The 16,473-nt window shown below is 33.0% G+C and overlaps 4 protein-coding genes across 4 annotated transcripts; all 4 read right to left on the minus strand.

Annotated features, from left to right (window-relative positions):
• Nucleotides 1–1,448: 1,448 nt before the first annotated feature.
• Nucleotides 1,449–2,813, minus strand: LOC135844620 (uncharacterized). The gene is made up of 5 exons (XM_065362861.1): nucleotides 2,561–2,813; nucleotides 2,304–2,457; nucleotides 1,984–2,178; nucleotides 1,788–1,896; nucleotides 1,449–1,705 (listed from the first exon to the last, which is right to left on the minus strand). The coding sequence occupies exons 1-5, from the start codon at nucleotides 2,661–2,663 to the stop codon at nucleotides 1,499–1,501; spliced, it is 768 nt and encodes a 255-aa protein (XP_065218933.1). The 5' UTR covers nucleotides 2,664–2,813; the 3' UTR covers nucleotides 1,449–1,498.
• Nucleotides 2,814–6,393: 3,580 nt separating this feature from the next.
• LOC135843415 (uncharacterized) lies at nucleotides 6,394–7,671 on the minus strand. The gene is made up of 5 exons (XM_065361291.1): nucleotides 7,483–7,671; nucleotides 7,244–7,397; nucleotides 6,921–7,121; nucleotides 6,702–6,810; nucleotides 6,394–6,627 (listed from the first exon to the last, which is right to left on the minus strand). The coding sequence occupies exons 1-5, from the start codon at nucleotides 7,592–7,594 to the stop codon at nucleotides 6,415–6,417; spliced, it is 789 nt and encodes a 262-aa protein (XP_065217363.1). The 5' UTR covers nucleotides 7,595–7,671; the 3' UTR covers nucleotides 6,394–6,414.
• Nucleotides 7,672–9,506: 1,835 nt separating this feature from the next.
• On the minus strand, nucleotides 9,507–10,713 carry LOC135843564 (uncharacterized). The gene is made up of 5 exons (XM_065361499.1): nucleotides 10,602–10,713; nucleotides 10,370–10,523; nucleotides 10,030–10,176; nucleotides 9,808–9,913; nucleotides 9,507–9,719 (listed from the first exon to the last, which is right to left on the minus strand). Exons 1-5 carry the CDS (start codon nucleotides 10,711–10,713, stop codon nucleotides 9,507–9,509), a joined length of 732 nt encoding a protein of 243 aa, XP_065217571.1.
• A 2,771-nt stretch (nucleotides 10,714–13,484) lies between these two features.
• On the minus strand, nucleotides 13,485–14,678 carry LOC135843569 (uncharacterized). Its single transcript, XM_065361501.1, has 5 exons — nucleotides 14,552–14,678; nucleotides 14,314–14,476; nucleotides 14,013–14,210; nucleotides 13,823–13,934; nucleotides 13,485–13,691 (listed from the first exon to the last, which is right to left on the minus strand). Exons 1-5 carry the CDS (start codon nucleotides 14,676–14,678, stop codon nucleotides 13,485–13,487), a joined length of 807 nt encoding a protein of 268 aa, XP_065217573.1.
• Between the last annotated feature and the right edge of the window lie 1,795 nt (nucleotides 14,679–16,473).

Below are 16,473 nucleotides of genomic sequence, written 5' to 3' on the forward strand. Positions count from 1 at the left end.
GAATGCCAATTTATAGCTCTTTAAATTGATACGAAATGTGTCACTCTATGAGATGCCTTTCAATGGAGTATTCTTTTCTTTTCTCTCGGAGCTTGGTTGGAAAAATCACAAAAAAACTCGTAAGACATCGCCTTCGTTTCGTTGTAACATTAGAACTCTTTTTGTTCATGGAAAAAATTATGATAGACGAAATTTTCGTAATCAGGTAGGCACATTTTGGTTTTACTTCGTTAATTTCTGCTCCTCATATTTTTGTGTCGGAGAGGAGCAGTGTCCCTAGAGGATATAAGATTGGATCTGATCATGATCTAAACACATCTGATCTGATACTTGGAAAATTTCATGTGGTTAGATCAGATGAGATCAAACTGAATCAAAATAACGTCCAATTTCTTATTTGTCCAGATCTGAATCGATATAATGCGATCGAAGCTCGGATATCTGATCATATTTGATTAGATTTGGTCAGACCAACTTGGATCCAGGGGATCTTCAGACCTGATCTGATCTGATTAGACACGATCGACCCTCTTTACCGCCTGCATTTATCAATGGAGGTGTGCTCAATTAAGTAAAAGAGTTTAAGTATTACTATGTTAGGTGGGATTCAAATCGAAAATGAAATGAATCACAGATTGAGAAAAACAAGTCCATTTTTCAATTTTTTCCAACCGAAATTCAAACTAAAACTGAACAAATGCAAAGCGAATGATAGGTACCTACGTAATTTCAAAGGTGATCAATGAAATGAATTGATTCTCTGGCGTTCGATCAACCGATTTTCGATCACGACCATTTCTGATCGTGAGGTCTGTTTTTCTTTTTTGGCTACTATTGTTTTTTCATTTCGAACACTTTCGATGATATAATAACAAAAAATCGATTTTTGGAATTTGATTAGTCGATATTTGATAATCGATGTGATCGATTTTTTATCACGAGGTCTTTTTTTTAGTCTAGATTGGATTTTTCATTTATAACATACCTATCCGCTCCTATGAGATCAAAAATTGCAAGTGGATCAATTTTTGCGATTCGATTAATCGATTTTCGATTGCAAGGTCTGATTTTTGCTACTATTGATTTTTAATCTAGAACACTTTCGATCAAGTGAGATCAAAATTCACAAATGAATCGGATTTTTGGAATTCGATTAGTCGATTTTCGATCATGATGATCGATTTTTTGACCCGGAAGAGTATACCGAAGTTGAATCCAAATAATCAACACTAATACTCGTCGACGTCGAATTATGAGAAATAACTTGCTGCTAAACATTCAAAATTTTTAGACCCTGGTCCCCTTTGAATGGCGTGAAAAAATACTTTTTTGTAAAGAAAATAAAAATACATTTATTCAATGTGATTTTTTCAAATTTTCAAAATGGTGAATTGAACTTTTTTGTATTTGACCTGAAACGTTGAGCTTTTACATATATCATGAAAATTCAATAGTACCTTTATTTTCACAAAATATAATCATTTTAACGTAAATTCATTCATTTTTCGTCATACTTCTTAACAAAATGATCGAGAAATTTGAAAAACTCATCTGTGGTCATTCCACCAATAGTCTCTTCGATGAGGTTACTCAAGTAGTTTTGCAATGCCTTATCCCCATGCTTATTCACAATACTGCCCAAAATGTCATCCAGCACGTAGTCAGCGAATTTATCCGGTAGATCCATCAGACCAGTAACTTTAGCCTGCAATTAGAAGACATACCGCATCATTATTTGAATAACCGAGAAAAATGTTAAAGAATTGATAAAATGCATCAGTTCTCACATTTGTGTCATAATCGTATCGATGAAGTTGTAAATTTTCAAGCAGAATGAATCCTTTCTCGATACCCAAATCAATTATAACTTGAAACTGTTGCACAGGACTAGAGAGCCTGTGTACATATAAGCGTAAGTATACGAATAAAATTATATATTATCTTTTTCATGAGTCAGTTGGAAAGAAGACGAATTCTACTTACTTGAGAAGTCCTTCGCCATATACAGGCATCATGCCTTTGAATAAATATCCGTCTAGTTTGTAGGGCATTTCGGTTTCTATATTGTTGAAAGTAAGATCTAAACTAAATCGCATATCTTTAGCGCTTACTTCCAACCAATCTACGTTAAAATTGGAAAGTCCCTGTAAAATGGCTTGATTTAAACCCACTTTCACGCTGCGAAAATAAAATATGATTAAAACATGTGATTTCAACAATATAGAACTAGGGCTACTTTTTGATTGTGAAGAATAAGATGGACAAATGAGTCTTCGGAGGCAAAATGATATGTCTAAATTTACCTATGTTTGTTTTTTCCGGACGGGTCTATAAAATCCTGGGAAATTTTTCCTAATTTATAAGGCTCCATAATAGGATACTTCAGTTCTTCGTCTCCTTTCAACATTACATTTTTGAATCCTTTGAGAGCTTTGGTTATGTATTCCTGGAGGTTTTCTGTAATGTGGATGATTCGATGGACCATGAAACGAGTGTAAAAAGTGAGTAACTAGGTACCTAAAAGGTAAGTAACCAAGGAGAATCAAATATTAATGCTTACTTTCACTGACACCGACAATACCATTTTTATTTAGAACGGGACTACCGAAAACAAAACTTTCAAAAAATGCCAAAGCACAAACCACGAGGAAAAATAATTTCATGGCGGAAAAATTAAATCCAACTTGACCAACTATTCACGTAGGTAAAGAAAAATGTCTGTCTCGAATGAACCACACAGTTACAGCAATAAGTATGTATAAGATTTTCCAACATAGGTAGGTAACTGGGAGACGTAATATTCTCAAAATATGATGAAATTTGTTGTTGAAAGTGTCATTACATCTCAATTATTGCGAATAAATAGCCACTCGATGATTAGGTAAGGTATATAAGCAGGTACGTGAAACTTCTTTGAATAGGTATTTTTTCTGAGAAGCACATGTAATGTAGTCTTGTTCCAAGTACAAAAATTACGTTTATAATACTTAATTGATGAGTCAGTTCGGAAAATTCAAAAAAAAAAATTAAAAAATAGAAAAAATAATGGAAGCCAATATTATAGCTCTTTAAAGTGACACGAAATAGTCGTGTCACTCACTGAGATACTTTTCACAATCAGTTATATTCCAACGTTGATTGGTTGTAATCATGTTATCATTACACAGTTCTATCCAGATAGGAACAGCGCCTAAGGAGAAAGCTAAGCTTCTCAAAAGTGGCTAGAAACTAGTGAAAAAAGATGAGAATTTTGATTTTGAGTCAGCAAAAATGGAGGATTCGAGAGTAGAAGTATTAAACCTATTTCAGATGGAACTCGCATCAAAAATAAAATAAATCACAGTTTGAGAAAAAAAACAAATTTTTGTCAATTTTTGCCAAACGAAAACGAAAGATAAAACTGAACAACGCAAAACGAATGATGCATAATTTTAAACATGATCAATGAAATGATCGAATCACTCGAGTTCGATCAATCGATTTTCGATAATAATTGATTTTTGATTGTATGGTCTGTTTTTTTTTGGCTATCATTGATTTTTCATTTCAAACAATTTCGATCATATGATATTGAAAAATCGATTATTGGATTTTGAGTCTAGATTAGGTTTTTTCATGTTTCGCTCTCATGAGATCAAAAATCGAAAATGAATCGATTTTTGTGATTCGATTAATCGATTTTCCATCATGATCGATTTTCGATTGCAAAGGTCTGCTGTATAGGTAAGTACTAATGGTTTTTCATTTCGAACGCTTGCGATCATTTGAGATGGATTTTTGGAATTCGATTAGTCGATATTCGATAATCGATGTGATCGATTTTTTATCACGTGGTCTTTTTTAGTGTGCGTAGCACACTATTGGTTTCGCTTTGAGAAATGAAATTTTATTGGAACTGAATGTTCTCTTAAGCTATCCAACCGTTTTTTGTACCTATTGGACACCATTTGAGAATCATTAAGGCGGAGGGAATAGATTAATTTTCATTCAATTCGGATGGGTAATTGCTGAGTAATTGCAATTTTAGTTCATTATTTTAATGCATTAAATCCTAAAAAAGGGAAAAGGGGACTTGCAGAACACCTGCCGCTCATTGTACCCTGCTATACCCCCAGTCTATTCCATCACCAGCTGTGTTTCATTGTACCCTGTTACACCCCCGGTCTGTTAGCTGTAAATTCCAAGTGGGAGTGGTTTGGTGGGGCGTTTACCAAACAAATATATTATTTTAATGCCCTAACCCTCGTAGGCAATTGTTGGCTGAGTGGTTAGGGCATGTAGGTAGGAATAGGAAATTTAGGGACCCAGGTTCGAATCCCCGTGAGGTAAGTAGGTAGGTGACAGATTTTTCATAGGCAAATTGGATAGGTAAATGCTTTGGAGTTACCTATGTAGTAGGTACATGATAATGGGGTAAAAAATATAATGCTGAAATTGAGTTATGAATTATGATATATTTGCTAACTAAAAATTCATTTCATTAATTTTTTGTCTACCTATAGCCATAAGTATAGTAAGAATTACCTTGACATGCATAATTTTTAACTTTTTACTTATAATTTAAAAATTACTTCAAAATGAGTAATTAAACTAATTTTTGTACAATTGAAACATGTAATTTTTATTATCATGATTTAGTAAAAATTATTAAAACAAAATGATTTTTACTATTGGTACCTATAGCAAAATTTATTAAAATGATAATTTTTACTATACGATTACAGTAAAAATTATTGAATGGGATCTGGTACTTAATTGTGCTAAATACCAGTATTTAGTTAAATTTTTTTGTAAAAATTACCCATATTTTTTTTTGTGTAATTTAGAGGCAATGCAAATTCTTAACAATCATATTTTATAAGATTTAATTCTTAATTTAGAATAAAAAGCAAGTTCTGAAAATTGGTTTGAAAATTTATAAATTTGAAGACAATAGAAATTCTAAAAAAAATAATATGAAAATTTGTATTTAGAGACGCTGAGAATTACAAAAATTGATTAAAAGTTCTGTAAGTTGCAGATAATGTGAACTTGAAAATTATATGAAATAAGTATTGTAATATTTATGAAGAAGATGAGAATTCTGAAAAATTGGAGGCAATGTGAATTCCAAAAATTGAGTAAATGTTTTATAATTTGTAGACAATATGAACTTGAAAATTGAATTTGAAATTTTTTAATTTAAAGACAATAAGAATTCTGAAAAATTATTCAAAATTTGACTATTTAGAGGCAATGTAAATTCTAAAAATTGGTTGCAAATTTCCTAACTCAGCAGCAATGCAAAATTCTGAAAATTTATTGAAAACTTTATGAAATTGTTGCGATGGGGAATTCGGGAAATTGATTTGAAATTTTGTAAATTTTAAAACAATGCAAACTATGAAAAACAACTAGAAATTTCTTAATTTAGAAGCAATAGGTACAAGCTTATAAATTATTCTGAAATACCTATTGTAATTTGGAAAATATGAAAACACTGAAAAACAATTATTATTTTGAAGCAGTGAGAGTTTCAAAAATTCTCATCACTGTGACATGGTTGATTCACTTATGCACTACCTAGATGTAATAACGGTTATAGCTGTAGAAAAGGCAGCTAGCTACGCACACTTTGCAGCTAAGCTTTGCTTAGCTGTCTAGTTTGAGTCTAGACTAGATTTTTCACTTAGAACATAGGTATTCACTCCTATGCGATGAAAAATCGCAAGTGGATCAAATTTTAGGATTCGATTAATCGATTTTCGATTAAGAACGATTTTTAATCGTGAGTTCGGTTTTTTGGCTAGGTAGGTACTATCAATTTTTCATTTCGAACACTTTCGATCATATGGTAGACATAAAAAAATCGATTTTTGAAATTTGATTAGTCGATATTTGATAATCGATGTGATCGATTTTTTATCACGAGGTCTCTTTTTGAGTCCAGATTAGATTTTTCATTTAGAACATATTCGCTTCCACGAGATCAAAAATCGCAAGTGGATCAATTTTTGGAATTCGTTTGGTCGATTTTCGATCATGATAATCGATTTTTTCATCCGGCAAGTTGGTTACCTGCTGAGCTGAATCCAAAAAATCAAACGATACTCGCGAAGGTCGAATTAATGAGAAATAGGTAACTTGCTCCTAAACATTCAAGATTTTTATATGTAAGTAGAATGTCGACAAAAATGCCAAACCCTTGTCCCATCTGAAAAATGTAGAAAAATAGTTTGTTGCGCAGAAGATAAAAATATATTTATTCAATGTGATTTTTCCAAATTTTTCAAAATGGTTAATTGAACTTTCGTACTTGATTTGAAACGTCAAGCTTTCTTCTTGAAAGATTCGAATTTTCTTTTTTCATTCTTCTATAAAATAACAGCAGAATCTGACGTTATATTCAAAACAAACATTTCAATACAAATTTATTCACTGTTTATCATTTTTTTCTTTTTTTACAAAATGTTCTAATAAACCGAACAACTCTTCCATAGTCATTCCTCCAACAGCTTCTTCGACCTTATTCCGCACGAATTTTTGTAATTCTTTGATTCCTTGGTTGATGATAATATTGTGTAAAATATCATCCAAAACTGTGTTGGCGAACTTGTCAGATAGATCCATGAAACCAGTGACATCGATCTACGATCAAATACCATTATAAACTCATTATGTTTTGTACAATCGTTTAAATAAAATTTTTTTGTAGTTCTTACATCAATATTATTTTTATATCGATGAACTCGTACGTCATCAACTATGATGAATCCATTCTCGATATCCAAATCAATCATAATATTTAAACGTTGAGTAGGAGCAGAGAATCTGTAATGGTAGACACGAGTAAAATTGATTAGTAGGTATTTGGTAATTATTTACCACGTTGAACGAGTCAATCAGAAAAAATTGATTCACAAAGGAATAATGTTACATACTTGAGAAGACCTTCGCCATATACTGGCATAACGCCCTTGAACAAATATCCATCTAATTTGTAGGGGATTTCGGTTCGTAGATTGGAGAAAACAATATTGAAAGTCAATCTCATGTCTTTGGCATCAACATCCACACCTGTTATTCTATAATTGGAGAGTCCATTTATATTAACTGGTTCATTTTTTTGGAGAAATTTCAGGCTGCGAAAAATAATAAGTAGGTACATTGTGATTAAAATGAATCAATACCATAATTTTCATCTTTCAATATAAATGGTTTAGTAAATGGATGTTTTGAAAGTAGAAAGTCGAAGCACTAAAACCTGTATTTATTACTGCTAGGTGAATCAGTATGCTCCCAAGAAATGTCTTCCAGTGCATAAGGATCCATAATCGGATAATTGAGTTCCTCGTCTCCTTTCAACATCACATATTTGAATCCATTAAGAGCTTTAGTTACGTATTCTACCAGATTTTCTACAATATGAAAAATTCAATGACCCATGAAACAATTATAAAAAGTAAAGAACAATAGACATCGTAAGATATAGGTATTACTCACTCTGACTTACACCAACAACACCATCACCATCATCATCGCTTAGATCGAGATGACCAACAACAAAACTTTCAAGAAATGCAAAACCACAAATTAACAACGAAGTTAACTTCATGGCGAAAAATAATATCAACTTGACTCTTCACGTAACAAAGAATATTTGATTCGAATGGACAAAATAACTCGACTAAAACATGTAAGTATGATTTCTTGGCATGATTAAATAAACCTAATCCACATGAATCACGATAAAAAAGTACCTAGGTAATTGAAATTGTCATTACATATCATGTTATTCTAGGTAGGTAGGTAAGTAGGCGTAAAATTATTGAAATATTATCGTGACACTTCCTGTAATATTCTTTCGAGAATCGCTAACTAAATACGTAAATGGTTCATCAATGAGTCAGATTTTGTAAACGTCAAATACCTACACAAAAAATGGAGGAAGAAGGTGGTGGGATTTTCAATCACCAACCCCTTCAAGGGAGAGTGAGGGTTTTTTTATATTCTCACAGTATTTCGTGGCATCTAAATTCAGGAAATTCCCTCTCGTTAATGCAAATTTTGATGAAACTTGAAATCTCACTAGGCCTCCACGATTCCTCAAAAGTACTAGTATGAGCCTCAATTTTTGGTGAATCATTTATGAACGAATTGATACATTTTTTGGAAGAACCATTTCCGAACAAATACATTCATTTTTGGCGAATCATTCGCCAACGAATTGATCGCAATTCTTTAATTTATTAATCAATTTGTTCGCGAATGATTCACCAAAAGTTATGCAATTCGTTCATGAATGATTCACCGAAAATGGAGTAAATGAATCGATTCGTTCGCGAACGAGTCACTCATACAAAATAATCAATTCGTTCGTGAATGATTCACCAAAAATTGAGTAAATGAATCGATTCGTTCGCGAACGAGTCATGTATACGAATCGATTCGTTTGCGAATGAGTCACCTATACGAATCAATTCGTTCACGAATGATTCCCTGAAAATGATTCAATTCGTCCGTGAATGATTCACCAAAAATTGAGTAAATGAATCGATTCGTTCGCGAACGAGTCACTTATACGAATCGATTCGTTCGCGAACGAGTCACTTATACGAATCGATTCGTTCGCGAACGAGTCACTTATACGAAACGAATTCGTTCGCGAACGAGTCACTTATACGAATTGATTCGTTCACGAACGAGTCTCTTACACGAATCGATTCGTTCACGAACCAGTCACTTATACGAATCAATTCGTTTGCGAACGAGTCACCTATACGAATCAATTCGTTCGCGAATGATTCGCTGAAAATTATGGAATTGCTTCATTAACGAGTGACTTATACAAATCAATTTGTTCGCGAATGATTCACCAAAAATTGTTCAATTCGTTCGTGAATGATTCACCAAAAATTATCCTATTCGTTCATGAATGATTCACCAAAACTTGAGTAAATGAATCGATACGTTCGCGAACGATCCATTAATAATTATTGAACTCGTTCACGAACGAGTCACTTCTACAAATCAATTTGTTCGCGAATGATTCACCAAAAATTATCCTATTCGTTCGTGAATGATTCACCAAAAATTGAGTAAATGAATCGATTCGTTCGCGAACGATTCACTAATAATTATTGAATTCGTTCACGAACGAGTCACTTCTACAAATCAATTTGTTCGCGAACGAGTCACTCATACGAATCGATTCGTTCGCAAATGCTTTCAAAATAAGCGAATCAATTTGTTCGTAAAAGACTTTTATTTGAGGAAAAGTCAGTATTCTTACGCCAAATGCGTTTTTTTCCGAAGAAGATTAAACTTATATTATTTTACTTATTCGATGTGATTTTTCCAAATTTTCAAAATGGTGAATTGAACCTTTGTACAAATATTTGACCTGAAAAGTTGAGCTTTTACAAATATCTTGAAAGTTCAAATTTTATTCTTTCATTCTTCTATAAGATAATACTTAACAAGAATCTGAAGTTATCCTCAAAACCAGAATTTCAATACAAATTTATTCACTGTTTATCATTTTTTTCTTCTTTAACAAAATGTTCTACGAAACCAAGCAATTCTTCCATGGTCATCCCTCCAACAGCTTCTTCAACCTTGTTCCGCACGAATTTTTGTAATTCTTTGATTCCTTGGTTTTTAATAATTGGGTCTAAAATATCATCCAATACTGTGCTGGCCAATTTGTCAGGTAAATCCATGAAACCAGTGACACGGATCTAGTACGATTAAATACCATTATAACCCCATTATTTTTTGCACAATCGTTTGAATAGAAAATAAGCGTGATTTTTGTGTGGTTCTTACATCCATAAAATTATTTCGAGTAACTTGTACGTCATCAACTATGATGTATCCGTTTTCGAGATCCAAATCAATCACAATACTCAAACGTTGAGTAGGAGCAACGAATCTGTAACGATAGACACGAGTAAAATTTATTAGCAGGTAAGTATGTATTAGGTAATTATTCATCAGTTAAACGAATCAATCAGAAAAATCCATTCAAAAATAAATAATGTTACATACTTGAGAAGACCTTCGCCATATACTGGCAAAACCCCCTTGAACAAATATCCATCTAATTTGTAGGAAATTTGGTCGCTGTGTAGATTTAAGAAAACCATGTCGAATGTCAATTTCATGTCTTTGGCACTAACAGCCACGTTTCTTATTCTATAATTGGAGAGTCCATTTATAACTGATGGAGTTTTTTGGAGAAATTTCAAGCTGCGAAGAATAATAAGTAAGTAGGTACATGTGATTAAAATGTATTCATGTCTACCATAGTTTTCCTCTTACAATACAGAGGTAAGTATATGGTTTAGTGAATGGGTGTTTTGAAAGGAGAAAGTCGAAGCACTAAAACCTGTATTTATTACTGCTAGATGAATCAGTATGCTCCCAAGAAATGTCTCCCAGTGCATAAGGATCCATAATGGGATAATTGAGTTCCTCGTCTCCTTTCAACATCACATTTTTGAATCCATTAATAGCTTTAGTGACGTATTCTACGAGATTTTCTACAATATGAAAAATTCAATGAACCATGAAACGATTATCTAAAAAGTAAAGAATAATCGACATCGTTAGATACTCACTCTGACTTACACCAACAACACCATCACCATCAACATCGCTTAGATCGAGACGACCAAAAGCAAAACTTTCAAAAAATGCTAAACCATAAATTAACAGCAAAGTTAACTTCATGGCGACTAATAATTTCAACTTCACTGCTCACGTAACAAAAAATATTTGACTCGAATGGACTAAAAAACTCGACTATAAATACGTAATATGCAAGATTTCTTGGTATGATCAAAAAACCTAATCCACCCACGAATCACGATAAAAAAGTAATTGAAAGTATCGTTACATCTCCTGTATTGGAGGTATGTAGGTAGGTAAGTAGGCGTAAAATTATTGAAATATTATCGTGACACTTCCAGTAATATCCTTTCGAGAATCGCCAACTAGTAAATGGTTCATCAATGAGTCAAATTCTTTTAACATCAACTACCTACACAAAAAATGAGGGGAAAAGGGTCAAGGAGTTTTGTGTCCTCAAACCCTTCATTAGAGAGCGAGAGCGGACATAGAAATTACATCAAAATGACAGGACACGAATAAAAAAAGTTTTGATGCTCGGGAGGCTTCTTGTCTCAAATGTCTTTGAAATATAAATAGGTACTTTAACAGTTTTTTTAAAAAAATATCTCAGATGAATATTTTTTGAGTTCACTCACCTGATAAAAATCTACGCTTTCCATGGTTTTCAAGGATTCAAATCATAGCCTCAAAATGTGGCAAGATTTTGAAGATTGAGCTTCTAAAAAAAAGGTGACCTTTGAAATTTTGAAAATTTTGGCAAATATTTTACTTACCGACTTTTTGTAAGAGACAAAAATCAAGTACTGGTAGGTGGGTATCTATTATTTTTGGTGGGATTCGTAAGTATTGAAAATGAAATAAATCACAGATTGAGAAAAACAACGGAATTTTTGTCAATTGTTGCCAAACGAGAACAAAAATAAAAACTGAGCAACGCAAAACGAATGATGTGATCAATGAAATAAATTGATTTTATTCGCATTCGATCAATAAATTTTTCGCGAACAATTAATAGATTCAATTTTGACGAATCATTCGCCAACTAATTGATCAATTCTTTGATTTATTAATCGACTCGTTCGCGGATGATTCACCAAAAATTATTGAATTCGTTCACGAACGAGTCACTATAACTATTATACAAATCAATTTGTTCGTGAATGAATCATCAAAAATTGTGTAAAGAATCGATTCGTTCGCGAACGAGTCACTTATACGATTCAATTTGTTCGCGAATGATTCACTAACTATTATACAAATCAATTCGTTCGTGAATGATTCACCAAAAATTGAGTAAATGAATCGATTCGTTTGCGAACGAGTTACTTATACAAAATAATCAATTCGTTCGTGAATGTTCCATCAAAAATTGAGTGAATAAATCGATTCGTTCGCGAATGAGTGACTTTCTAGGAATTGATTCGTTCGCGAACGAGTCACTTATACGAATCAATTCGTTCGTGAACGAGTCACTTATACGAATCAATTTATTCGCGAATGATTCACAAAAAATTATTCAATTCGTTCGTGAATGATTCACCAAAAATTGACTAAATGAACCTATTCGTTCGCAAACGAGTCACTTATATAAAATGATCAATTCGTTCGTGAATGTTTCATCAAAAATTGAGTAAATGAATTGATTCGTTCGCGAACGAGTCACCAATATAAATCAATTCATTCGCGAATGATTCACTAAAAATTTGAGTAAATGAATTGATTCGTTCGCGAACGAGTCACTTATACGAATCAATTCGTTCGTGAACGAGTCACTTATATGTACGAATCAATTTGTTCGCGAATGATTTACGAAAAATTGACTAAATGAACCTATTCGTTCGCGAACGAGTCACTAATATAAAATGATCAATTCGTTCGTGAATGTTTCATCAAAAATTGAGTAAATGAATCGATTCGTTCGCGAACGAGTCACTAATATAAATCAATTCATTCGCGAATGATTCACTAAAAATTGAGTAAATGAATCGACTCATTCGCGAACGAGTCACTTCTACGAATCAATTCGTTCGCGAACGAGTCACTTATACGAATCAATTTGTTCGCGAATGATTCACGAAAAATTATTCAATTCGTTTGTGAATGATTCACCAAAAATTGAGTAAATGAATCGATTCGTTCGCGAACGAATCACTTATACAAAATGATCAATTCGTTCGTGAATGTTTCATCAAAAATTGAGTAAATGAATCGATTCGTTCGCGAACGAGTCACTTATACAAATGAATTTGTTCGCGAATGATTCACGAAAAATTATTCAATTCGTTCGTGAATGATTCACCAAAAATTGAGTAAATGAATCGATTCGTTCGCGAACGAATTACTTCCTGTAACATACTTTTGAAAATCGCTATAAAAATTTTGTTTATCAATTTTTTTTTTTAAACAAAGAAACAGCAGAACTGTCGTGAGGCATTCACCACATACAATTAACAGACACAAATTTACAAAAGTGTGAGGAGAATGAATCAGATTTTCAAAACACGAACCTAGTACATATACCTAAGTACACAGAAATTGTAGGGAATGATGGTGGGAAGATTTTCTGTTCCCAATCCCTTCAATTTTTCTTGCTCAAGTACCTACACAATTTCTTCCCAACTTTCCCAACTTTTTCCAACTTATTCAATTTTTTCCAAAAATCCTCAACTTTTTACCTTATTTCGCTGTCTGGGTGGGGAGGGAAGGGAAGGGGGCTGAGATACCTTCCTCACTTTCATGAGTTTCGAAACATTATTTTTAGGTACTCGAGACATGACAAGAGAAGACGTGTTTCACTTTTCTATGTTTCACGCAAACAGAATCAACAATTTAGTTTCAAAATATAAACGCTCTAGTAAGTACTGATTTATTTACTGTTTATCACTTTTTTTCACAAAATATGCAAGAAAATCTGAAAATTCTTTCATCGTCATTCCACCAACAACTTCTTCGACCGTATTGCTGATGAATTTTCGCAATTCTATGTCTCCATGTCGTTGCATAATTCTATCCAAAATGTCATCTACTGCGTAATCACCGAACTTGCCAGGTAGGTCCATGAAATTGGTGACTTTCACCTGCATATTTGAGTAGGTATAGTAGATATGTATAGGTATATTATTTTTCGTACGATCGTTCATATTAAATGGATAAAAATAAACTCAAGTGAGCAAAATGAATGAAACATTCGAATTTTCCCAGCACTTACGTTTGTATCATCATCATCATATCGTTCAGTATTTACAAGATCAACTACAATGTATCCATTCACAACATCCAAATCAATCGTAATACCCAAACGTTGAGTAGGAGCAGAGAGCCTGTACAAATGGACAGAAGTAACAGTTGGTTTTTTTTTTTAGAAAAATATGACATAGATAATAAAAAATGCCACATACTTGACAACGCCTTCGCCATATAGGGGCATCATTCTCTTAAACATAAATCCATCTAATTTGTAAGCAATTTCAGTTTGTACATCGGATAAAATGAGATTGAAAGATACCAACATTTCCTCAGCGTTAACTCTCAAATCCTCTATAGCGTAGTTGGAGAGTCCATGTATTTTGCTCTCTTTTTTGTTGAAAAATTTCACACTGTGAAGTACATACATACAATTTTATTCGTCATGAAGAAGGCGAGAAAAGAGAATTGGACGTATTTATTTTCCGCAGAAGCAACGAAGAGATTTAAATTCACCTGTATTTTTTACTGCCTGATGTATCGATATAATCCCACGAAACGTCTCCCAGGGTATAAGGATCCATAACAGGATAACCCAACTCCTGGTCTCCTTTCAACATCACATTTTTAAATCCTTCGAAAGCTTTGGTTATGGATTCTTCGAGATTTTCTACAATACCTACGTACAATTCAATTGAAAATGAAACCATTCGTGGAAATTGAAAAAACATTGAGTAGGTACCTACTTACTTACCGATAGGATGTTCACTTTGACTTGCTACATTAATCAAACCATCGTCATTGTCACTTGGACTCGAATCACTGAAAGAAAAAATATTTAGAAATGCTAAGCCGCAAATTAAGAGCAAAATTGAGCTCATTGCGAAAAAATAAATTTTAACGTGACGAAGAATGTTTATCGCGAGTTAATAAAACAATCAGACGTTATGTAAAAATTTTTTGAAATAATCGAGCAATTTGATTTGCTCAAAGTTCCTATTATAATCGTGCTATTGAAAGTGTTATATATGTAATTGTCATAAAAGTACATGTAGGTAGCTGCGGATTAACACGAATTCTTGAAGCTTCTGAGAAAGTTCTCTTGAAAAATCAGTCGTAATGTGAAATATTTCTGCGAAAATTACGTCTCTGATTTATCGATATCTTGTATTTAAAATTAGTTGAAAGGTAAATGGAAGCCACACTGAGAAAAGTTAAAATAAGTTCATCAAGTTAATACGAAATCACGTCTTTGTTAAGAAATATTTTTTTCCAAAATGTTTCATCATTGATCTTAATCACTCAATGGGCTAGATTGAAAGAGCAACCATAAATTTATCAGCAGTCAAAATTTCAACTGCTCAAATGCATTTTTTGATTTTTGGTGAATTTTTGACAATCAAATTTATTTGGGTCAAAAATGATGGAAAAAACCAAAATTTTACCAAATTGACTTAGAAAGCTGAAATGTTGAGATATACCCTATTTTTGACCTGCCAAATCGATAGAAAACGGGTTCAAACCGTTTTGAGCAGTTCTATGGACTCCAGCAGATTTTTGAAACTTGAAATTTTCATAAAATTTTATCAAATGAAGTTGTAAATCCGAAATCTACGCCTCACTCCAACTTAAACACGGTATTAAGTCAACTGATGGCGGTTTCAAGTCATTTTGGAGCCCCAGCGACTGTTTGAAAATTCACAAAGTCTCCAGTAGATTTCTGAAGCTTGAAATTTCCACAAAATTTCATCAAATGGAGTCGGAAGTTCAAAATTTGTTCTGTAAACTGATTTCAATAGGCTATGAAGTCGACTGCAGATGGATTTCGAGTCGTTCTGGAGCCTCCAGCTACTTTTTGGAAGTACTGGAGCCTCCAGCAAATTTTCAATGCTCGAAATTACCATAAAACTTTAACAAATAGAGTTGAAATGTCTTAATTCACAATGAACTCCAATTTCGACATTCTATCGAGTCGATTTCAGAAGTGTTCAAATCATTTTCAAGCCCCCAGCAACTTTCTGAAAATTTCTGGAGTCTCCAGCAGATTTTTGATTTCAATACACCATGAAGTCAGCCGGAACCGGTTTTAAGTCGTTTTGAAGCCTCCAGCTACTTTCATATTTCTAGGTTAATTTGGTAAAATTTTTATTCTTTCTCATTTTATGCCAAAAATGAGAAAAAAATCAAAATTTTACCAAATTGACTTAAAAAGCTGAAATTTCAGATATACCCTATTTTCGACCTGCCAAATTTATTGCAGTCAGGTTCAAACCGTTTTGAGCAGTTCTGGAGCGTCCAGCAGATTTTTGAAGCTTGAAATTTTCACAAAATTTTATCAAATGAAGTTGTAAATCCGAAATTTACACTGCACTCTAACTTAGACATGCTATCAAGTCTACTGCTGATGGGTTCAAGTCATTTTGGAGCCTCCAGCGACTTTTTGAAAATTCACAAAGTCTCCAGTATATATCTGAAGCTTGAAATTTCCATAAAATTTCATCAAATGCAGTTGTAAATTCGAAGTTGGTTCTGTGAGCTAATTTCAATAGGCTATGAAGTCGACTTCAGCTGGATTTCAAGTCGTTCTGGAGCCTCCAGTGACTTTTTGGAAAATACTGGAGCCTCCAGCAGATTTTCAATGCTCGAAATTTCCATAAAATTTCAACAAATAGAGTT

Source organism: Planococcus citri, chromosome 4, assembly GCF_950023065.1.
Source record: "Planococcus citri chromosome 4, ihPlaCitr1.1, whole genome shotgun sequence".
In the NCBI taxonomy this organism is placed as follows: Eukaryota; Metazoa; Arthropoda; class Insecta; order Hemiptera; family Pseudococcidae; genus Planococcus; species Planococcus citri.